This window comes from Elephantulus edwardii, unplaced genomic scaffold, assembly GCF_000299155.1.
Source record: "Elephantulus edwardii isolate Elephantulus edwardi_28Jun2011 unplaced genomic scaffold, EleEdw1.0 scaffold00074, whole genome shotgun sequence".
Classification (NCBI taxonomy): Eukaryota; Metazoa; Chordata; class Mammalia; order Macroscelidea; family Macroscelididae; genus Elephantulus; species Elephantulus edwardii.
In genome coordinates, this window is record NW_006399824.1 from 4621208 (window position 1) to 4645612 (window position 24405).

Consider the following 24405-nt stretch of genomic DNA (forward strand, 5'->3'; position numbering starts at 1 on the left):
AGCTCCTTGCTATTGTGAACAAAGCTGTTATAAACATGGGTGTGGGTTTCTACCAATTTCTAAGACACAGAAGACTGACCCAACAATTCACCAAACTAACTTTATTTCTGTGCAGAGTTCCTTAAAATGCATCATCCTGGTGCTATATTAAAAAAAATAATAATTTAAATATAATCCCTAAGACAGTCTAAGATTTTTTAAAAGTACTGATCAGACAGCAGCTTGGTCATCTCTGAGAGTTAATTTTTCGGTACCAAAAACTCCCCAAAAATACATCAAGCAATGGGTGCACTATCATGGCAGGAAGTAAAAGTGTATGAGGACAAAAGATTTCTAAGCAGGTTTTTATTTGCAAAAAAAAAAAAAAAATCAATAAAATCAGAAAAACTAGTCCGAGTCAGGCTCCTTCTTCTTTCGCCTTGTCCCTTTTGCATTACTCCAGGACTCTGTCCTGTCCTTGCCATGCTCTGTCTGCTGCGTCAGCCACTCTTTCTCCAGCTGCTTCAGCATGTCCGGAGTGAGGAGTCCCTGCTGCACCAACCTGGAAGCCAGCGAGCTCCCTCCTGCCGCTGGGTCTTTAAGCTCAGCAGCTTTACTCCCTTGAGTTCTGGTGCCGTGAGTCCTTCTAATTTGGCCTTTTAAGTTTCCTGACAAACGGGACTGGCTCCCTGCTGACAAACTCTCCAACTGCAGCAGCTTATGTGTTTCGGAAATTTTGATGAGTTTGGTGATGTTGTGTACGCCATCTTGGATAATGCCATCGAGCTCTTTCTGGAGGTTTCTAATAAAGCTGGCATCCGGAAACATATCCATAAACCGATAGCTGGGAAAGAAGACACATTATATCAGTGCAATAGCTTTTGTCACATTTGCTGGATTATTTTCAAAGGCCTATGTCTAGGCATGGATCAATGCCAAACGTTCTTTCTGTAAACTCTGTCCAGTGTCTCTACTTGGCCTCCACTTCATCCCATTAACTCCTCTCACGAGATTGTGATTTGCTCTCCTAGGAGTGCAAGCCCTGCCTCTGAGAATCACTGATTAAGGCCAGTGCTTTACAAATCTTTTCAAAAGGAACTACCTGGGAAGCTTGATAAGATTTTAGTCAACAAATCAGGAGTAGGCCTGATAATCTCTGGATGTCTAACAGGTTCCCAAGTACCCTCGATGTTTTTGTCCAGAGACCACCCATTGGGTACAAAGAGTCTAGTAGATTTTTAACATCTCTACTAAAATAACAACAGTTCTTTATGTTATTTTTGGAATGGGAATAAAGCAAGTTCCATTGCCCTTATAGACAATAAATATAATACAGAGTAACCTGCAAAAGTGTGAATTTGAGAGAGCAAGAGGTCACTCATAAAACCCATGACTCACTGTATTGCTTAGAAAATTGTGACCACAGAAAGGAGAAAATATGGTACCTTAGCCAGAGGTAGAGATCCAAGACGTCATGGACAGCCTCAAGATCCATCAGATCTTTAATGTTTTTAGGTGGCAGTAAAGGCCATTTAATGTACCGACGCAGCCATCCAAAGGTCAGGGGTTCATTCCTGCTATACTGTCTGGCAAACTGAGAAAGGGGGGGGAAAGGTTTGGTAAGGAATTAGAATTCACTTATGTCTATAATTAGAAAGAAAAAGGAAGAAAATACAAAGAAATGCTGTGGCTGTGTTTCAATAGGCAAGCTGATGTCTTTACATTTTCCCCCTAAATGTTTAAGGAGCCGCCCTGGTAGTACAGCGATTAAGCACCTGGTCGTTAATGGAAAGGTTGGCAGCTGGAACCCACCAGCTGTTCCACAGAAAAGCCTTGGTGGTCGGCTTCTGCAGAGACCACTGCTGTGTGTCACTCAGGCAGCCTTGGAAGCTCTGGGGCAGTCCACTCTGTCCTACTGGGTCACTGAGTCAGAAGCAATTTGAATGCAACAGGCTGGATTTCCGAGAACATTTATTATTCGGTAAAAGTGTTTAGGAAAAACTAAAAATCATTTTCTTCTTTTTTTCAAAATCAGGGCAATAATACATGAGTCAATGGTTTCACAAGGAGTAACTTTCCAGGGCTTAGGGCTATTAATCCTCCTTTATAAAAATATTCATTGGTGGACAGTATCTGCAGATGACGATTTCTGTCCCTTCTCGTAGTCTCATAGTCATAGTCCCAAATTATTCAATTTTCTGTATTTTGTTCTTTAATAATAATGTCTTTTCTTCTTAGAAACTGCTTGAGGTGCCTGGTGGCTGGCCATAAGCCAATCTTGACTGCCTTCCATTAGCTATGGCTCTGAGCCTCAACCTCTTCAGTAACTTGAGACGACAAACGTCCTTCTTGAACTATGAGACATGGGTGAGAAATGTGCTTTAGTAGGATGAGAAGGGCATCCCAACATGAGACATTATCACACACAGCCTACACTGCAGGTGACAGGAATACAACAAACTGTATATAGTGAGACTTCTCAAGAAGGAATTTTAAGGGAGCTCTGGTGGCCTAGTGGCAAAAAGCTGCACTGCAATCCCAGAGGTACGCAGTTCAAATCCACCAGATGCTCTGCTGGGGAAGGAGGAACAATCTCCTCCTGTACCAGTCAGATCCAATTTGATGGTACACATACACAAAATTAGAAAAGAAAAAGGAATTTTAATCTATAGCTTCAAAAATTAAATGCTTTCAAACGGAACATTCCTAATTAGAGAAAAGTATTTCTAAATCTTTAACCTAAACAAGTGAAATACTATGGACAGAGGCAGGCCATTTTTAGACTAACTGGAATCATATGATGCTGATTTTATTAAATTCTGCCTGGTGTATTTGACTGTATCGACTATATGGAATAATGCTGAGTCTACAATTGTCAAGTTCTTTGAGAAAGACAGCAGCTTTAGTATTTCTGGTCATAAACAACTACTGGAAACTCAGTATGTGAAAGAGTTAAATTTGAAACTGCCAAGAGAAAGGGCAAGATGCTCAAGCATTTGACACCACCTGGAAGTGCCCTGAAGGAGCTCCTTGAAACTGCCAAGAGAAAGGGCAAGATGCTCAAGCATTTGACACCACCTGGAAGTGCCCTGAAGGAGCTCCAGGGAGCACAAATCCACAAGTAATGTTCTAAAGAGATAGCAGAGGCCATCATTATAGCTCAGTAATAATAGATACTAAAAAAAAAAAAAAGGTAAAAACTAAAGAAAGAGGAACACAGACAGACGCAGCCGTTGTTCACTGCATATCATTTTTAATAGCAACGTGCTGGAAACCATCTAAACATCCATCAACTGACAAAAGGCCAAAGAAGCTACAGTGCACTCACACAGTGGAAGATTATCCATTACTAAAAAAATGATAAAAAATTCACAAAATACTGTAGTGTCTAGAACAAATTATGTTGAGTGGGGTAAGGCTTATACACAGAATCATCATTGGATGGTTGAGAGGGAGAGGAGAGTAAAACTAATAAATAGATAAGGTGGTGAAAGGAAAGGTAAGAAAATAAGGAGTAGATTAGACATTGTAATTAACTCACTACATTAATCAATGATAATTAGTTATAAATAAAATGTCTATGAATGAATAAATGAAAAACCAATACCATTTGTAAACTTTCTCAAATTTTTTTTTTTTAAAAAGAGACTTTTGGATGTAGTGGGGTGGCAAGGGCATTCCGAACACCAAAATCTGTGCAAGGGCCCAGGGAGGCGGGAAGGGTTGGAGCAGGGGCTGGACGTTCAGGTGCTAGTGCCCTTCTAGCCCCCTTTGTTTGGGTAGATTCTGTCTTCTTCACTCAAATGGTTACGAGAGGCACACACATTAGCAACCTCGGGTTTGTTGCCTTCCATTTCTGAAAATGAAATGCCACTGCCACTAAGGACCCTCAACCAATCTGCTGACCTTCCTCCAAAGTATTTACCTAAGACTGAGAAGCCAAAAAGTGTCATTAGGCAAAGCTCTCTCCCATGGAGCGAAAAAACGTGGCAGTCTGTGTTTCTTCACAAAGACTACCATACCATCCCAGACACAAGTCACGGCTTTTCCCACTCCCCAAAAAACAACACATCTGTGAGGAAGCAGTCACGTGCCATTTACATTCTTAGAAAGTCCCTCCTATTACAAAGCACTCTCTCAACTGTTTTATTTTTCATTTAAAAAGTACTATTTGGAGAAAAATCCATCAGCCTAAAACAACTCCAAATATCAAAAAGGTAAAGGCTTACCTGTAACAATGAAGAGCAAACAAAAGGCTGCTTCTTATTAATAGGCGCTGTGCAGAACACATATCTCACCCGGAGACTTAACGGGATATGCTGGATCAATTCTGCTGAAAATTTAAAATCATCCATATTGCAGACAAAATACTGCCCATCAACTTGTGAAAAGTCAACAAAAATATCCTAGGAGAAAAGACACATGACATTATGGACTGCCAAAAGGGCACGAACATAATATGGAATTCTACAAAAGTCAATCTCTTTATCAGACTTCCAGAAAGTCTCGCTTTAATATTCACTGTTACTTCAAGGTAATAGACTTCCCACAGCTTTCCCAACTGAGATGAATTCCTGGGACATAAGTCCCAGAAAAGTTGGAAAGTTTTTACTTTAAGATAAATTGTACAAATAGTAATTTTACAAACATCCCAAAACAAAACAAAATGCTCATGAGATGAACAAGTAGTCATGTGGCACATCACCAGCATTTTTAAAGAGGTATAAAATAAAGGAAATTTAAAAGTGAATTTCTTTCAGTTCCATTGCTTGGGGACTTAGGGTCACATTTTCTTGGGATAATCAAGGTAACTCATCTAATAACATGGTTAATGCCTCTCTTCTACCTCTTAGTTATCTACCTAGTGCCTTGGGTCTGCAAAGCTTGCAAGCATTCACCCAAGGCACAACTGGTAGAGACCAGTTGCTCCTCTGGGAGCAACAGAAAAAGAGGACACTCAGCAAAGGAGGTAAAAATGGACCGTGTGGCTAACTGCCTCCATGAACAACTGCCTCCTCTGCCATGAGATGAGAAGACCTGGATGGTGACTGTCTATCACCACCACCATTTGAATCAAGGATTCTATACAAATATCTAATCTAAATGGGAAAAACACAAAACTGAATTTCAAATTTTCCTGGAATTCAGATTTTCGGAACCATGGGTGCTGGATGAACTACTGAAATTATTTCTCTAAACTATAAATCTGCTTGCTGAAACTGAGGAGGACCTGAAGGGCCTGCTGCAGAGGGTCAAGGACTGCAGCCAAATATGGATTGAGGCTCAATGTCAAGAAGACAAAGACTCTCCCCATTGGACCAACTGGCAGCATCAGGATGGATGGTGGAGAGATTGAGATTGTTCACAGCTTTAGTTTGCGTGGCTCCACAGTCAACACTCTTGGCACCAGTAGCCAGGAAATGAAAAGGTGTATTGTCATGGGAAAGTCTGCTGTTAGGGACCTCTCCAAAGTACTGAAGAGCAATGGTGTCTCTCTGGAGACTAAGGTGCATCAGATAGAGGTCATGGTCTTTGCCATCACTTGTTATGCATCAGAGAGTTGGACAATGACCAAGGAGGATAGAAGGAGAATTGATGCCTTTGAGCTGTGGTGCTGGAGAAGAGTATTGAGAATACCATGGACTGCTAGGAAAACAAACAGATTTGTCCTGGAAAGGGTTAAACCGGGTGGCTCCTTGGAGGCAAGGATTCTGAGGCTCCGTCTAACATACGTTGGACATGTTGTGAGGAGAGACCGGTCCTTGGAGAAGGACATCATGCTTGGGAGGGTGGAGGGACAATGCAGGAGGGAAAGGCCCTCTATGAGGTGGATTGATTCAGTGACTGGGGTAATTGGGATGGGAGTGTCAGAGACAGTGCGACTGGCACAAGACAGAGTTTAGGGCTGTTATACATAGGGTCGCCATGAGTCACAAGGGACTCGACGGCACATAGCAACAACAACAATAATAAATCTAGAAACCAAAAATCCCCTGAAATCTTCTAAAATAACAATAGTTTAGCTTAACTAATAAAGAATGTCTGTCTTTCACATTATGCTCTTTTAGATTCTATCTGTATGAAATCAAATTAGCAGTGACAACTTAAAAGAGTACATAGGATGCTTAAGGGACAGTAAGTAGTAAGTTTAACTTAGTGGAAGAAGATCAACTCAGAAAAGGCGGGTGAAAATGGTCACATGACTCAAGGAAGGGAAGCAATGTCACAGGGCTGTACATGCAGAAATGGCTGATACTACGTGTCAGTTCTGCTATGTATATTTTCAACAATGAAATTTTAAAATTATTAAAAAATAAGGATCTACTTACAATGAGATTAGACAGTGTTGTATCAGGTAGATGGTAGGCAAACATTTCAATCTGTTCAGCAGTTGGATGAAGACCAGCTGCCTTTAGTAAAAGGAAAAGGGAAGAACCACCATTAGTTAACAGGAAAAAGGGATAAATTTTCTTATCTCAAGATAAAGTTCTAATTCAGGTTAAGCTCTCATTAAATAGCAAGAATTAGAGGGCAAACAAGAAAACCATCATCAATTCTTCTTTTATTACCATTTAGGAAAACTGATGGTATCGTTTAATAAAACTTAAAATTATGCACATGGAAAAAAAAATTATGCACATGGAATAGACTTTCACTTACATCTCAGTTATATACCTAACACCAGCGATGACTGGTATACTAACTGAAAACTGCTTTCCAGTGGAAACAACTTTGCATATCTTAATTCAGCTCCCTAAACCAAAAGGAATGAAGGACCTCCCATTCTTAAATATGAGAAAATGTTTACACTGAAGAAGAGTTATTTCTTCAGCTGTATAACCGCACTGTTAAGAAGAAAGCAGACAGAAATGAGGGGGTGGGAGGAAGGAGATCGAGGTAATGAGGCAGAGAGAGGAAGAAAGAGCACGAGCAAGTGATAATGTGCCCAGGACAAGGTGGGGAATGTCTGAGAAGCCACCCATCAACTGAACCACGCTTTTAACAAAAGCTACAAGAATTACTTCAATCACAGCTTTCTTCTTGTGTTATTTTCCTTTATTCAGTGTCACTGAAAACTGAGATAAACAATTTAAGGGAATTAAAAATTTAAGTTTAAATATAAACTATTTTTAAAAGTTATTTTCTCTTTATGGTAATGGATATTGGTGATAATGGCATAAGATTTCTTTAACTGTTATCACTCATTTATAAAGGTGAAAGAGACCTGGTAAATGTCTTAGCTATTTTTACAATAAAAATAGTTCTTTTGTTAACATAGGTATACCTATGATTCATTAAGTACACCAATTAAAATTTAACTTCATCCTTACTGGCTTGAAGTTGTACTGCTTGGTGTTATTCTTCTTCCACACTCAAGAATTTTATCTACATTCAGGTTCCAAGAATTTGTTAAATCTGGTGACACAGCTCTGTGTGTCCACCTGAAATAACTGTGTCTAGACACTTGCTGCCTGATGTGAGAAAGAACTAAAAGTAGACTCACTAAACTTCTTTAAGATCTTTTACTTGCACAACCTTTTCTGGCCCAGGAATCTATGCCTCTACAAAGCAATAAAGTAGGATTTTCTTAATATTACCTCCACAGCACAAAAAAGAAAAGAATTTCTATCTAAGAGTCTGACTAGTGAATGAAAGAAGGGCTAATTGCACTCCACAGAGAAGTTGTTACACAACACCTTACCCTGATAGGTTCCACAGGCCTATTCAAAATGTCCTTTAATAAATTAAGGTCTTCACGATGCATTGTTGTAACCTCTCCTCCTTTAAATTTTGAGCTGAATCTACCAGCTCTGCCGGCAATCTGCAGGGCCTGCGAGGTGGTGATTGGTTCCATTTCTTTCTCTCCTTTTTCATTGACACTGGGCTTTATAAGGGAGTAAAAAATAATTCTTCTTATGCTCCTGAAATAGAAAAGCAGTCTCATAGCCTGTGTATGACAACAGCTTAAATCTCCTGCATCACCACATAAATCCCCACTCTACTTCTAATACAGGTCCGTTTGTAATCCTGCCCACCACCTATAAGTAAAATATGAAGAGTGCAGTCAATGTCACCAGGGTATTTACATAGAATTATTAAAATACAGCTACCTGTTGCCTTGATTACCTTGGGAGGAATAATTAGGGCTAAGTTTGTTGTCCCTAACAACAATGGCTAGCCCTACATTCCTGACAACTGTTGTATGAGACATTGAACTTAATATACAGTGAACTGCTTAGCAGTGGTGGGAGTTCAAAAGGCCTAGAGCCTTCTAGCACTTACTTGCCTTTCATTTCCTCAACAAGCTCAATCTGAGATCCGTACTACCAAGTCCTGCTGGCAGAGTGTGTGACCTGCTGGACTGCTAATAAGTCTACCAGCTATCAGTGGGAGGAGGAGGAGGCAGCTTTCCCTGCAAAGCTCTACAGCCTCAGTAACCTGACTGCCATTAGGACTGCCTCGAGGGCAGTGGGCTAGGTGTTACAAACAGGCATTCTGCAGGTAACATCAAAGCTGGGTGGTTCACACTCAATCTTCTTCCACAAAGATTACAGCAAGAAAACAAAATTCTACTCTGTCATTGTCAGTTGAAATTGACATGACAGCACCTAACAACAATATACTTATGATAGCTAAGGGTACTGTATGTCAACTTGGCTATGATTCTTAGTACAATGTGATTATCTTATGTGTTGTAAAACACCTTCTTGAACATCTAATAAACATCAGTTTCTTTCTCTTGCTAAAAAAAAAACCAAACAACCAAAAAAACACCCCACACCTTCTATGTTACTAAGGGAAGATTAGAGCCAGTTAGGTAATGACATATCTGGAAAGGCTAGTTAACTTTTACTAGATTTGGATCCCATATCTGACTCCTCACCTCAAGTTCTATGAACTTGAACCAGAAGCCTGTCATGCCTACAGACCTGGCGACTTGTCAGCCTCCACAGATGCCTCTCTCCTGAGGTCTGACCCACAGGGCTGGCACGAGCCAGGCTCTAGAAGCCTGTGAGTCATTTCCTTGAGATAAGCCTCTATGTCTCCCGATTTTATTTCTCTAGAGAACCCAGCCCAAAATATCATAAAATTCAGTTCCTGAAATTAAATGGTTGGCTTATTCTCATTCCAATTAGAAAATTGAAAGAAAAAATGTTATCTAATTCACTGAAGACACATGCTTATTAAAAACAATTACTTACAAATTAAGTCCCATGCCAATTGCATCTGTGGCTACTAGGATTTTACAGGGATCATCAGGATCATTAAACTTTTTCGCTTGGGCAAGTTTGGTCCCTAAAAAATCAACAACACACAAACACAAAACACATCAGGTATAATAAAGTTTATGTTAAATTAATGTCTTCAATTACTACATTACATCAAGTATATTTTTGAAACTCTCACCTCCTATTCTTCCCATTTACAGAAAAAACTATTGTGAAAAGTTGTGATTTGAGTGAAAGCTTACAGAGTAAGTTGGTTTGCCAGTAATAAACATTCTGTTTAATGATGTTAATGATACCACCAGAAGGTTGCTGCACTCTTTTCTGCCTCCTGCCTGGGCCTCTTACCCCTGACCCTTTCATCCTATGTGCTCCTAAGCTTTACATGGATGAAAAACTAACAATTCAAATTTCTTTGCATCTTCAATAGAGGCATTCATCTTCTACTTACACCTCTTCAATACTTTTTCATATGGTAGGCCATCCCTCCAACACAAACTTGATGGTTTCTGGTAACACTTACTAACAGATTTCACCTTAAAGGGTACCACCAAGTCCAAATTATAATAATACTTCTATAAGAAAATAATAACCTCAAAATTTTTCCCCTACTTTCCCTCCACTTCCATTGTGTTCTAGACAATAATTTATAGACATTGTTTCAGTAACCTTAACATTTTTAAAAAGAAAACCTTAACATTTAAATTTCCCTGTTGGGTGGGGGAAGCTGAAGGCCCTGCCTGCTGGCCCTCTCTTCCCTTCTGAAATTTCTATTTTGTGCCGAGCTCAGCCTTCCACGTGTGCCCCAATGATTTCTGGCTCTGCCTTGACCTGCCAGGCCTCTGAGTTGTGTTTACCTGTTGGGTGACTTGGGCCAGGAAAATAATCTATATACCAGATCTACAGGACACATTTCTTTCGCTTGGGAAACATTACCCCTAAACTCAAGAGACACTGGCCACAGCATAAGAATTGTCAGCAGCTGGAGTATTTGAAATCACAAAAGCCCATAAAGCTTGAGATATAAGCTATCAGATCAAGGGCTGGACAACGGGAGATATGTGTTGAAGGGAGTGGGTGGGAATGGGAGGGGATGCTGGTGGATGGTGGAGAAGGAAAATGGGTGGATTGTATCAAGGGTGGGGACAACACTGAAACTACTGGTTAATTCCACAATTGGGGAAATACCTTTTATCTGCTTTTTCCATAAAATGCTTGTCTGTCAGATACTTTTCTAAAACTGAGCATTCAGATTAAGCCAGACTAGGAAGAAGAACTGGCCCACCACCCACTTCCGAATTAGCAGGCCTCTGAAAACCCTATGTATAACAGAACACATATTGGATAACAGATAGGGCAACTGAGGTGGAGCTTTCAAGTATGGAAATACAAAGGAAGAGGAACAGTTTTAAGCCCACACTAGTGACTGGAACATGGAATGTGAGAACCATGAATGTAGGAAAATTAGAAATTGTGAAGGAAGAAATGGAACATATACATACTGACAAACTAGGTATTGGCAAGATGAGATGGACAGGCATGGGGCATTTTGAGTTGGACGATCATATGATCTATTACTCTGGAGATGAAAAAGTGAAGAAAAATGAGGATGCTTTCATAGTTAAAAAAGTCATTTCTAGATATGTTTTAAAATACAGTACTGTAAGGAACAGGATAATATCCATACATATGCAAGGAAGTCCAGTGAATGCCATTATCATTCAAATATATGCACCAACAACCAGAGCCAAAGAAGAGGAAATAGAAGATTTCTACCAACTTTTGCAGCCAGAGACCAATCAAACATGCAATCAAGATGCATTAATAATAATGGGTGACTGGAATGCAAAAGCTGGGAACAGAGAAGAAGGATCAGTAGTTGGAAAACATGGTCTCAGTGACAGAAATGAAGCTGAAGATAGAATAACTGAATTTTGCACAATGACTTATTCATGGCAAATATGTTTTATAAATGCAGGTTACACACATGGATTTCACCTGATAGTATGCACAGGAATCAGATTTATTACATCTGGGGAAAGAACTGCTGGAGAAGACCCAATATCAGCTGTGAAAACTAGGCCAGGTGCTGATTGCAGAACAGACCACCAACTACTCACATGCAAGTTCAAGTTGTAGCTAAGGAAAATTGAATCACACCCACAGGAACCAAAATATGACCTTGAATCTATCCCACATGAACTTCAAAACCATCTCAGGAACAGGTCTGAGGCCGTGAAAACCAATGAGATGAGTTGTGGGAGGATATCAAGAATATCATACAGGAAGAATGCAAAAGGTCATTACAATGACAGGGAGAAGAAAAGACCAAGATAGATGTCAGAAGAGACCCTGAATATTGCACTAGAGCACTCAGAAGCCAAAGCAGAGGGAAGAATTTGATATTAAAGAGCTGAAGAGAAGATTTCAAAAGGCAGCACAGGAAGACAAAGTAAAATATTACAATGAAATGTGTAAGGAGCTGGAATCAGAAAATTAAAAGGGCCAAACTCGCTCAGCGTGTGTGTGTGTGTGTGTGTGTGTGTGTGTGTGTGTTGTAGGGCTATAGTTCTTTGTCATGAGCACTTCCCCCTCTTTTCTAAATTTTAATTCATTTTAATGAATGTTTACAGAGATTTTGGATTGCCATTCATTCATTGTTTCATTTTTCTCCCTGCCCCTCCCCGCCTCTTCTCTTTGAAAAGTAAAATTCTTTCATTGGTATACAATCCCCTTTCCCTGCCCCAGCCCTGAGTACACTCCAGTATGTAACCTTCATTCTGGACTCTTGTCATACCTATAATACTCTATTATATATCGCTTTTAAACAGTTCTCTCCCTCATCTGTTTCAATGCAATATACATCATTTATTCCATTTTTCTCAGTCTCACCCCAACCCTGATGTCAGTCCAGTTCTACAACAGTGGCACTATGCAGTATTTGTCCTTTTGTAACTGAGATACACTAAGCATAATGTCCTCCAAGGTCCCCATTTTGAGTAATATTTCATGAGTTCCTTGTTTTTCAATGCAGCCTAGTATTCCATTGTGTGAATATACCACAGCTTCTCCATCCATTCATTTGTTGATGGGCCCTTGGGTTGTTTCCAACTCTTTACTACTGTGAACAAAGCCGCAATAAACATAGGTGTGCATGTTCAGCATTTCTTAAGCTTAAGGAACTGAAGAACAAATTCAAACCTCGAGTTGCTATACTTAAGGATGCTTTGAGCAGAATATTAAATGAGCCAGGAAGTATTAAAAGAAGATGGAAAGAGTCATTGTACTGAAAGGAACTGACAGAAGAATTTCATGAAACAACATGTAAGCAAGAGCCTACAGTGATGAAGGAAGAAGTTCAAGCTGCTTTGAAGGAAACAGCAAAAAATAAGGCCCCTGGAATTGATGGTATACCAACTGATGTATTTCAACTAATAGATGCTGCCCTGGATGTGCTCACCAAGTTGTGCCAAGAAATCTGGAGAACAACCACGTGGCCAATTGACTGGAAGAGATCTATATTTGTTACCATTCCAAAGAAAGGTGATCCAATAGTGTGGAAATTATTGAACAATATCATTGACATCACATGCAAACAAGATTCTGCTGAAGATTATCCAAAAACAACTGGAACAGCACATCAACAGAGAACTGCCACAGTGCAGTCTGGGTTTAAAAGGGGTTGCGGTACTAGGGATATTGTAGCTAATGTTTGTCAGATGAATCTTGGTTGAAAGCAGGGAGTACCAGAGGAATGTCTATCTGTATTTAATTGATTATGCAAATGTGTCTGACTATGTGAATCACAATAAACTTGGCAAACTCTGAGAAGAATGGGAATCCCAGAACACTTGATTGTGCTAATGTGAAACTTACACTTGAACCAGGAGGCAGTTGTCAGAACTGAGCAAGGAAACACTGCATGGTTCAAAAATGGAAAAGGTGTACACCAGGGATATGTCCCTATCTGATACGTTTTCAACCTATATGTAGAACAGATTATCTGGGAGGATGGACTCTATGAGGAGAAATGTGGCATCAGGACTGGAGAAAAATTAATCAACAATCTGTGTTATGTAGATGATACAACCGTTCTTGTTGAAACTGAGGAGGACCTGAAGAGCGTGGTGAAGTAGGTCAAGGACTGCAGCCTTCAATATGGATTGAGGCTCAATAGCAAGAAAACAAAGATTCTCACCATTGGGCCAACTGACAGCATCAGGATGGATGGTGACGAGATTGAGACTGTTAACAGCTTTAGTTTGCTTGGCTCTATGGTCAACATTCTTGGTACCAGGATCCAGGAAATTAAAAGATGTATTGCGATGGGCAAGTCTGCTGTTAGGGATCTCTCCAGGGTACTGAAGAGCAATGATGTCATTCTGGAGACTAAGGTGTGTCTAATACAGGCCATCGTCCTTGGTATGCATCAGAGAGGTGGACAATGACTAGGGATGATAGAAGGAGAATTGATACCTTTGAGCTGTGGTGTTAGAGTATTGAATATACCATGGACTGCTAAGAAAACTAACAGGTTCACCCTGGAGAGGGTGAAAACAGGCTGCTCTTTGGAGGCAAGGATTCTGAAGCTTCGTCTAACATACTTTGGACATGTTGCAAGAAGGGACCAATCCTTGGAGAAGGACATCATGCCTAGGAGGGTGGAGGGACAGCGCAGGAGAGGAAGACCCTCGATGAGGTGGATTGATTCAGTGACTGGGATAACTGGGGTACGTGTGTCGGAGAGATTGTCATGGGATAGAGCAGGGTTTAGGACTGTTGTACACAGGGTCACTATTAGTTGCAGGTGACTCGGCAGCACATAACAACACCACCACCACCACCATTTAAAATGCAGTTTATTTTAAAAAATGTAGTTTATTACTAGCAGCTAATTAAAAGATCTACAATTAATTAAAACACTCTCTTCTCACTGAAATAAAAGCATTATTTTTTATGAACTAGATTAAAATACTCATCTGTCAAACAATTTAATCCACTACCTTTTACTGAAGTGTTTTTTTATATATATCTCGACATAAAGTCCAAAAAGAAGCTATTTTGTATCGTGTCATGATGAAAATCCAGCCTTACCTGGTGGGAGACTGCCATATATAACAGCTGATTCCAACCCCCGAATTTCAATCTGTCGACTCACAGAATAAATATCATTCTTGCTGAAACAGACAATGCAGTCCCCTGGCCGAAGATTATCTAAAGACTCTAATGCACGATCCAGAACAGAAATAGGGGTGAGCCTGTCATAGTTTCGAACCTACAACAAAAAAATGATCCTGTAAAATAACAGACAAAACTCAAGTTCTTGTGACTATAAAGAAAAAGCTGTAAGAACAGCTAAAATGGACCGATACCAATTATTTTTCCAAGAGAAAATATGGAAAAGCATTTACCTCCACTTCCTCCCCAGTCGTGTACATGAGCTCAGTCACCAGGTCGATAGCAGCAGATTCTCCACACAAATGGACTTCTTTAGCACAGAGTCCTGTACATGCAGAATTGACATATTTTTTAAAAGACAGCAAGCAAAATTAAAGTTTGTAACACTTTACACAGAATAAATAGCTTAGAATTGATTACCAACTGTTTTACAGCTTTACCAAGTTTTCACAAATACTATTCCTTTGGTTTTAACCAAAGAACCAACTTCTAGAGGGCAATGATTATCCTTATTATTAGAAATCTCAGAGAGTTTTAAAAACTATTTTTGTCAAGATTTTGGAATCTATTATAGTCAACGAAGTTTAGAACTGAGCAGTTCAGTGCTGAGTATGGAGCACCATCCTATGCTTGAGTTTTTCAAATCAGACCCCTGGAAAGACTGAGGTGCCCAAGAGGCTGAAAGGTGGAAGGAACCATGCTCCTAACCCCTGAGCCAATCTACTTTCATCTGTTTTACCCAACAGCCTTCAATGTATCTTCTGAACAAAGAGTTGAGCTATTTATTTGCATATTTCAAAACATCCCCAAATAAGAAAAACATTCATATTGTCCAGTGGAATTCAGGAGCCTATCCCTGAAAAAATAAAAAGTAAATAAACAAGTAACAAAAAGAGAAAATGCCACAAAGATGCTTATTGCAACATTAGCAGCAACAGTTCACTAATATGGCAACAAATTTTAGCACAGCTCTTCAATTGGACATATGAAAATATCCAGCCATATTTTAAAATATAAACAAAAATGTCTAGGAAACAATAAAGAAGAAAAAAAAAAAGCAAAAAGCAAAACACAAAATATCATGTGTACAAGAAAAAAAAACACAACTGGCCAGAAGCTGGCTAAAATATTAATAGTTGTTGTGTAAATACGGTAATATTTGAAAATTTTAATTTGTAATTACAAGGCTATGCTCATTTTAATAGGAAACATCAACCTCCTATTATTAAAAAATATTTAGAGAACATAAACTCACAATCAGGGCTTTTTGTCTGATCTTGCCAGCTTTACTGGCAACGTCAGGCAGATAAACAAAACTCAGTGCCGATCAGAAGAACTAAATAGTGCCCGGCTACTCTACTTTTGTGATCAGAGTCACACAACAGATAGATCTTGAGAGAAATATGGGACAGAATTTAAGTTCTTTAAAAGTCCAGGTTTACCAGATTGGTTAAAACCAAAAGACTCCCTCTTTTTAAACATTAAACCAAAACATTCCTGGAGGACATCTTTTAGTTAAATAAGAGATGAGCTGATAAAATAAATACTACAAAACCCAAGAAAACCTCAGTGTCAATCTCAGCACCCAGGTTTTAGCACTAAGAACACCAACCTAGAAGCGCTCTGGTCCAGGCCCATCCTCTAGCTGGATCTTTAATCATTTGAATTTCGTCAATTACAGCCACTTCATCTTAAAATAAAAAAGTTATATGAGCAGAACAATCCACTTAATATGTAAAGAGATTACCACACCAAACTCAACCTTTCACCAGCACCACCACTACCATAGTAGCAGCTGCTAAAACTTTATAGCTGCTTCTTAGAAGTTATTTTAACTATTTTACGAAGTAATTAATTTAATTCTCACAACAAACCTATTTGGTCAAAATTATTACTATTTCAATTTTACATAAGAATAAACTGAGGCCCAGAGAAGTTAAGGCACCAACCTAAGTTTATATAGTTAATTAACAGGATGACTTTATACCTCAGTCCATTTGGTTCCAAAATGCACACTCTGAAATACAATGCCACACTAACTTTAAAACCAAGCAGGTTCACCCCATTTTCTGCCATCTCAGAGATGGTCAAGAGGATCTCTGTGAACTCACATGCCCAAAAAGCTGAAAAAGAAAGCAACTTTACATGCTTCCAAGAACAAGGAGGCAGGTGTCACGCACTAGAGGAAGGATGTGTACCACAGAAACCAGGCCGTTCTCAGGAGCAGGAAGTGACCTGGAAGGTGTAATTCCTCAGGTTCCCACTCTGCTCATTTGTAGGAATTTTAAGCTCATCACTATGACAAAAAATAGGGGTCCCCACTTATTTCCTAATGCTAACATGCTTCCAATAATACTACTTTATTTTCCATAAATCAATACATTATAAAATCATTCTATTTTCTTTCCAAATTACCAGCAAATCAGAAGTGAAAACTCAGGAACAAATCCAAAACTTAAAAATACCTTCAAAGACAAGATAGTTTAAAAAAGCTAACTTTATACTGAAAAACCATCAGATTAAAAATTACTTTCTAGTGCTACAGCTTTTTTTTAATTTGTCTAGCAGGTCTTCTGGGTTTTTCAGAAGGCCTCTGCATGCCACCCTCCCCCAAAAAATTTAGTTTCTACATCAGATTTTTGGAAGCAGGAGTGGCATACACTTCCTAAACAACATGCCTCTGGAAACTCTATGAACTTTGATAAATGTTGATAGTTTTAGAGGGGCTTCAGGCCTTGAGTTCATAGGGTCGCTATGAGTCATGCTTGACTCAAAGGCAATCAACAACAGCACATCAGATTATACAACACAAATATGACTAGAAAAGAGGAGGCAGAAGAGGGAATCTCGATTTATAAACTTCTGTCCTGTACCAGTCAGATCTGATTTGACGGTACACGTAAAAATAATACAATTAAAAAATAAATAAATAAACTTCTGTTATTTGAATTTTCACAATTTTATGTTACAGTTCATAAACATACACTACATATTTGATAAGAAACTGGGTTTTTTTGTTTGTTTGTTGGTTGGTTGGTTGGTTTTGGGGTGGGTTTTTTTTGGGCCGGAGGGTTGTCGAGTGTGGTGCCCCAGTCAGGTCTGTTTATTGATAGGAGATGTGGGTGCTGAAACCAAGCCTCCAGGGTCTGGCTGACAAGTGGTGGGTACTGGTGGGATGGACACATGGATGGGCTCAGGGTCAGGCCAGCCTCACACACTGGGAGTTTACTGCAGGACCAGCCGGTCTAATTCATTCTTCTCAGCCTGGTACTCTTTGATGAATGAGTGGGACCTACGGGAATCCTTCAGCTGTGACATCTCAGGGGGCTTGCCCGGGTTCTGTGACAGGACAATGAGGTTGATCAGCGCCTCTGGGTATCCACTGTCCTTGTCGAGTGCCTCCTGCAGCACGCCCTCGGCCTTCTTCCAGTGGTTCTGAACCATGTGCCAGGCGGCCTGGCCACTGAGCAGCAGCAAGGTGGATGAGTACTTGTTGGCCAGCTCCTGGAAGGCGTAGTATGTATCCTGCAGCTTGTCACCACCCACAGCCAGATTGACCGAGGCAGTGGCCAGCTGGGTGAGGGTGGTGTCCTTGTCCTGGTCCTACATCTTCAGCTCCTTCAGGGCAAGGTCCAAGCGGTCCAGCTGCAGCAAGATCTGCAGTACGATGGCCAAGCACTCGAGGCTGTCACCCTGGTGCAGGCCCTCAGTGTGGCATCCGGGTTCCCATCATGCAGGTAGATGGAAGCGGCCATGAACAGGAAGGTAGTGTTGGTCACATCCACATTGCGTCTCATCTCCTGGGCCAGGTATGCCATGACTGTGTCCTCTGGCTCTCACTGGCAAGGTACTCAGCAAGCATGCACACAGGCTGCAGCTCCAGGACAGAAGAGGACTTGATTTTATCCAGCACCATGCCATACTTCCTTTATGCAAGGTATGCTCAGTATAGAAAACATCTTGCTCCAGGTCGCTCTCTGGACTCAAAGGCTTCACTCAATGCACCTCGTTGATGTACTGCCGGTAACTGCCAATTTAGAAGGCGTTCTTCACGTCAAACAGCTTGTCCACCTCCCCAGAGCCACCGGTGGCCAGGCCTGGGACTGGTGGAGTCATGATACTGTCGTCTCAGCCACTTCTTTTCCAAGGGGGCGGGCTAAGGAAGTGATACATGTCCTAAACTGTTTTTTAAAAACTATTTCTTCACTCAGAAAGTTATCACTATTAAAATGTGCAAAATAAGCTAATAAGTAATAAATACATAATCCCAAATTTATCAAATAAATACACTCACGAGTACATGTATTTGCAATATAAACATAAACAGTCTGGAAAGCAGACACCACTATCCTTAATAACTAAGTATAATAACTAAGAGCCATGTTGGCACAATGATTAAGTACTTGGCTACTGACTGAAAGGCTGGCAGTTCAAATCCACCAGCGGCTCTAAGGAGAAAGATCTAGCTATGTGATCTTGTAAACATTCAAACAGAAAAGCCCACTGCCAATGAGTAGATTCTGAGTCACAGGGACCCTCTGTTGGGTTTCCCAGGCTGTAAATCTTAACAGAGGGAGATTGTCCATCTTTCTCCCTCTGAGCTGCTGGTAGATTCAAGCTAGCAGAGACGTACAACTTTTGTAAGCTTTAGAAGCACAACACGCTGAGGACTACATCACCAGAGCTCCTTCCTGTACAAATTACAGCCTAGAAACCCCCCGGAGGCAGTTCCCCTGTGCAGCACAGGGTCACTGACCTGGAATCAACCAGAAGGCAGAGCCGCAGCAGAATACTTATTTCTGGTTGGCTGACACTGACACTGAGGGACTGTGTGTGCTTGTTTTCTTCCCCGTGAATGTTTCTATTTTCTATAATGATGAAACAATTATTTATGAAAGAAGATAAAATGAATTTTTCTTTTAAGAGTTTTCAAAACAGTTTACACAGTAGTGCATTACAGCAGTAGACACTGCAGCAAAATAATTTAAGCCACCTGTAGTTGTTGTTAAGTGCCAGGAAGTTCATTCTAACTCCCACAACTCCAAGTGATAAAGGAGAATGACCCATCAAATATTCTAGGTTGTAAGCTTTGTGGAAGCAAACAAGCAAGTCTTTCTCCTGAAGAGCTATTTGAGATGGTTTGAATCACCAAACTTTCAGCTAGCATAAGCTCCTCCTAAACAAACTAAATTTCCTATAATAGCATAATGAATAATTTTAGACATAAAATGAAATACAACAAAAAATAAACTTGATTAATACAAATCAGTAAGATCCTCTATCAGAATAAAATTTTAAAAATAATTATAAAAAGGGTTAAAAAAGGGATATTATATCTATAAACATATTACATGGAATAAAGAAAAGCAACATGCAGAACCACAGGTGTGATATGATAATCACGTTAATGTTTTAAAACACAAGGCTCTGTGTACAGAAAATTAATATATCCCAGTGATATCCAAAGGGAAGAACTGAACTGAGTAGTGGTACAAAGGAAAATAATCTTAATGAGTTAGTTCTTCTAGGGGGAAAAAATGAAAAAGAACATTCAAAATCAAATATGACAGAATTTAAACTTTTACAAGTATTGTTAGTAGGCCGTAAGAGATAAAATGATTTATACCAAAATATATATTAGAATCCTAACGTCTTTCACCAGCACCTGTATACCTGTTTAGAAGTAGTACTTCCTGTGTCACATTAGCCAGAACATACCTGAGTAGTGGTAAATTCTAAATGTATAACAAGAGCAGATTAGACACAGAAGACACACACACAGGGAAATACAGGCGACACCAAGGCATCCCCGAGGAAGACCAGTGCTACAATCCAGGAAGGGATCAGCCAGCCCAACTCTGGGATTGTAAGCCTCTAGAATTAAGACACCTACCTGTAGTACTTTAATGACAGCAGTATTATGGAGCCAAGATACAGGTACTTTTCTCAATTCTTTTTTTCATAACTAAGAAAATACTATTTCATTGATGCATTTTTACAAAAACATAAAGTTTCAAAAACATCATATACATACAAGGAGTTATGACACTGCACATCTCAACAGTACAAGCAACATGGGCAGCCTGCTTCCCATCTGGATCCACAGTCAGCCGCTCTTCGCCTGTTACCAAGTCACATGGTACTCCCTGGGACGACAAAAAGCAACCTAGAATTATTCTTCCTTTGAAAAAAGTACCAAAAGGAATTCTGTGTATTAAAGAGAGGATTCTCTCTATTACCATTATATTTACTTAATAACGGAAAGAAAATACTTTTATATATAAAAACAAAGACCACTCTCTTACACAGTCTATATAAATTTAGAAATATCTCAAACAAGCCAGATTCTTCCAGATTTCTCCAGATTTCTTGGCACAACTTGGTGAGCACGTCCAGAGCAGCATCTGTTAACTGAAATATGTCAATTGGTATAGCATCAGGATGGATGGTGAAGAGATTGAGATTGTACCACAGCTTTAGTTTGCTTGGCTCTGTAGTCAACAGTCTTGGCACCAGTAGCCAGGAAATTAAAAGGTGCATTGCCATGGGAAAGTCTGCTGTTAGGGACCTCTCCAAAGTACTGAAGAGCAATGGTGTCTCTCTTGGCTACTGACTGAAAGGCTGGCAGTTCAAATCCACCAGCTGCTTCCAGGAAGAAAAATAGGCAATCTCTTATTATGAGATTTACAGCCTCTGAAAATCTGCTAGAGGGTCAGATGAGTGAGTCAGTGTTAAACTGGGTGGCTCCTTGGAGGCAAGGATTCTGAGGCTCCGTCTAACATACTTTGGACATGTTGTGAGGAGAGACCAGTCCTTAGAGAGTGACATCATGCTTGGGAGGGTGGAGGGACGGCGCAGGAGACGAAGGCCCTCTATGAGGTGGATTGATTCGGTGACTGGGATAATTGGAATGGGAGTGTCAGAGACAGTGCAAATGGCACAGGACAGAGCGGAGTTTAGGGCTGTTGTACGTAGGGTCGCTATGAGTCGCAAGCGACTCGACGGCACATAACAACAACAACAACAAGCAAGCCAAATCCTGAGCTAACAACAAAGAAACATTAGAAATTACAGCAGTTTGACTCTAAAGTTATATATTCCTATAATCTGCCTTTATAAAAACAATAAGATTATTTCTATAATCAAGAAAAACATTTAAGAAAGTTTAAGAATGTAAAAGTTGTGGTGAGCTCTGGTGGCCTAGTGCAAGAAGCTGAACTGCAATCCCAGAGGTGCATGGTTCAAATCCACCAGATGTTCTGCTGGAGAAGGAGGAACAACCTCCTCCTGTACCAGTCAGATCTGATTTGATGGTACACACACACCTCCCCCCATAATAAAATAAAAAATAAAATAAAAAATTTAAAAAAAGAATGTAAAAGTCTCATTGACCTGATGCCTTGAGGATCAATAGCAATGTGGTGGTGTATTAGGGTAACCAACTATGCCTTCATTTACACAGGACAAAAGGATTTTCAGTGCTAAATTTACCAAAGTTCCAAGCAAAATGGGAAAGTTGATCACCCTAGTGACCTAAAATTATGACAAAACACTGAACATATCCAAACTGAGGGACAGTTTATAAAACAACTGACCTGCAATCTTAAAAAATGTCAACACAAGTAGAAGATGCAGCAAAATCTCTGTAAATGTTTATGAAAATTAATAAAATATAATTATAGGAAAAAAAAAAAAAAAATTTTGTTTTTTTTATAAAAAATTATTATGTAAAAAAAAAAAAAAAAGTAGAAGATGCAGGAACTGCCCTCAGATTAAAGAAAATCAGAGACATAAAAGCCAAATACAGTGTGAGACCCTAGATGGAATTCTAGATCAGTAAAGGGAAAGGAGACATTACAGAATAACTGGAAGAAATGGAACATGGATGGTGGTGGATTAAATAACGGTATTCTATAATTACTAATTTTTTTAATAAACATTTCGTGGTTATATAAACTAAATCTTTGAGTATTTAAGAAAATTCAGGTATTAAGAACACAAATTACTCAAATTATTTAGAAAAATAATGGAGAAAAGGCATTAAAAAATACAACAAAACTAGTCTAACTCACATTATAAAATTTTAATACAATGATCTAAAACATGGTCTATTACATGTATCACAATTAATCTGGGAACAAGAAGTACATTACAAAGTGAATGGGGGGAGAATGCACATCAATGAATAAATGAAAACCTAACCTTTCTGTAAACTTTCGTTAAAATTACAATGAAAAAGAAAGCACACACATACATTCCCCAAAATGTACATACTCCTAAAAAATAGTGCTCTATTTAGTGAAATGTTTTAGGATTATAGACCATTCTATTCTTCATAATTTTGAAAGGGTTGCTTCAGTCTTTACTACCAGTTCTGATGATATCAGAGGTCTGATTATTTAAAAAACAAACATCAACTCCAAGTAGTGATTAACTCTAAGGAAGGAGAAAAAAGGGGTCAGGGAGAGTTTCACCTATATCCAAAATTTTTTCTCTATACATGATATAAAACTGGCAAAAATGCTAGGATTTGAAAAAATAAGATAAAGGTCATGAAGTTACTGTGTAAATCTCTGTACTTCCCCATTAACGTAAAATATGCCATACGGGTTTTTTATGTCACTCATTTTATGCAGTGTGCTCCGGTGACCCAATGAGTAAGAAGTTGTGCTGCCCATTCAAAGGGAGGGAGTTCAAATCCACCAGAAGCTCCATAGGAGAAAGATGGGTAATCTTCCCACTTTGCAATTTCTAGCCTCTGAAAACCCACTGGAAGGCCCACATGTTGCTTCTGACTCAATTGCACATAACAACAACAACAACAACATCATCATTCTAATGTACGTATCTTTTCACATTTTAACGTGTCTGAAATCAGAATTTAACACTGGGAAACGGCAGAGTTCAGCTGGCAGCCGTCTTTTTCTTAGCTACACATAAAGTAATAGTCCTTTGTATGGTCTGTGGAGAGCTGTGCTGTTAACCTCTCTGGCAGGTCAAACCCACCAGTGGCTCCTAGGGATAAAGATGTGGACACTCCTCCTCTAGCATTTACATCCTCAGAAACCCAATAGAGGGTCAGCTAAGTCGGTTCCAACTCAACGCAATCAGCTGAGTTCTTAGAATAAATGACTTCTTTGCCTTGATAAAATAAAATCAATTTTTGTTGATGGTAAATTATGAAATATGACTTTCCCCCACTCAAAACCTTAAACTCCACCCTCCAAAAATACAATGCAAAGTAACACTGAGTGTGTGGGCATTACTGACAGCAGCATTACTCTTTTCGTAGATCTCGTGTGCGAGCAGTTTTAAAGGACCACAGTACACTCCAGATTTTGCTGACAGGTATTTCTGGATCGCATGGTAAGTCTTCCCACTATTGGTGGGGCCAGAATGGAAGATTATCTTTCGCCGTATGGCTCTGGCTTCTGAGTACCTGAAACATGAGAAGAAAAACAACTCAATTCTGCTAACCTCAGATCCACCCTGGAAAACGTATCAATTGAAAAAAATTCCTAAATGAAATACACTCTTAACATTCATGAGAGAGCTCCATTGAAAAACTAAACAACAGGTTGCATATTCACCTAAGTTCCAAAAGCAGCATCTACTAGCCTTTCTCTCAACAGAAAATATAAATGCATATTAATTTTTTAGATGTTTTTCCCACTTTAGACGTTCATTCATCACAGAAGTTCTTTTTTTCATCACAGAAGTTCTATTCAGTAAGTTAAAATACTCTCAGCAACATAAATATGTTTACATCATCCCCACAGCTCTAAGCAAATACTCAAAGGCTTCTGAATTTCAGGGTAAAAACAATGACTGAGGCTTCCAATAGGGAACTCTGGTGCTCAGGGAGAAAGAATTGTACCACCAATCCAAAAGCAGGTGGTTCAAATCCACCAGCTGCTTCCAGGAAGAAAAATAGGCAATCTCTTATTATGAGATTTACAGCCTCTGAAAATCTGCTAGAGGGTCAGATGAGTGAGTCAGTTCTGACTCAACAGTACATAGA

General features: G+C 39.5%; 1 protein-coding gene and 1 pseudogene across 1 annotated transcript in view; both read right to left on the reverse strand.

The window, feature by feature from the left end:
- Positions 1 to 331: 331 nt before the first annotated feature.
- SUPV3L1 (suppressor of var1, 3-like 1 (S. cerevisiae)) overlaps positions 332 to 24405 on the reverse strand; it is a 34642-nt gene continuing 10568 nt past the window's right edge. Inside the window, exons 5-15 of the mRNA XM_006888998.1 lie at positions 23655 to 23823; positions 20419 to 20530; positions 15997 to 16074; positions 14618 to 14709; positions 14301 to 14481; positions 9183 to 9276; positions 7682 to 7901; positions 6309 to 6389; positions 4209 to 4385; positions 1425 to 1573; positions 332 to 823 (exon numbers count right to left, since the gene is read on the reverse strand). Coding sequence (XP_006889060.1) covers positions 388 to 823; positions 1425 to 1573; positions 4209 to 4385; positions 6309 to 6389; positions 7682 to 7901; positions 9183 to 9276; positions 14301 to 14481; positions 14618 to 14709; positions 15997 to 16074; positions 20419 to 20530; positions 23655 to 23823 — 1789 coding nt within the window. The 3' untranslated portion in view covers positions 332 to 387. The remainder of the gene's footprint in view (positions 824 to 1424; positions 1574 to 4208; positions 4386 to 6308; positions 6390 to 7681; positions 7902 to 9182; positions 9277 to 14300; positions 14482 to 14617; positions 14710 to 15996; positions 16075 to 20418; positions 20531 to 23654; positions 23824 to 24405) is intronic.
- LOC102871212 lies at positions 17610 to 18500 on the reverse strand (annotated as a pseudogene).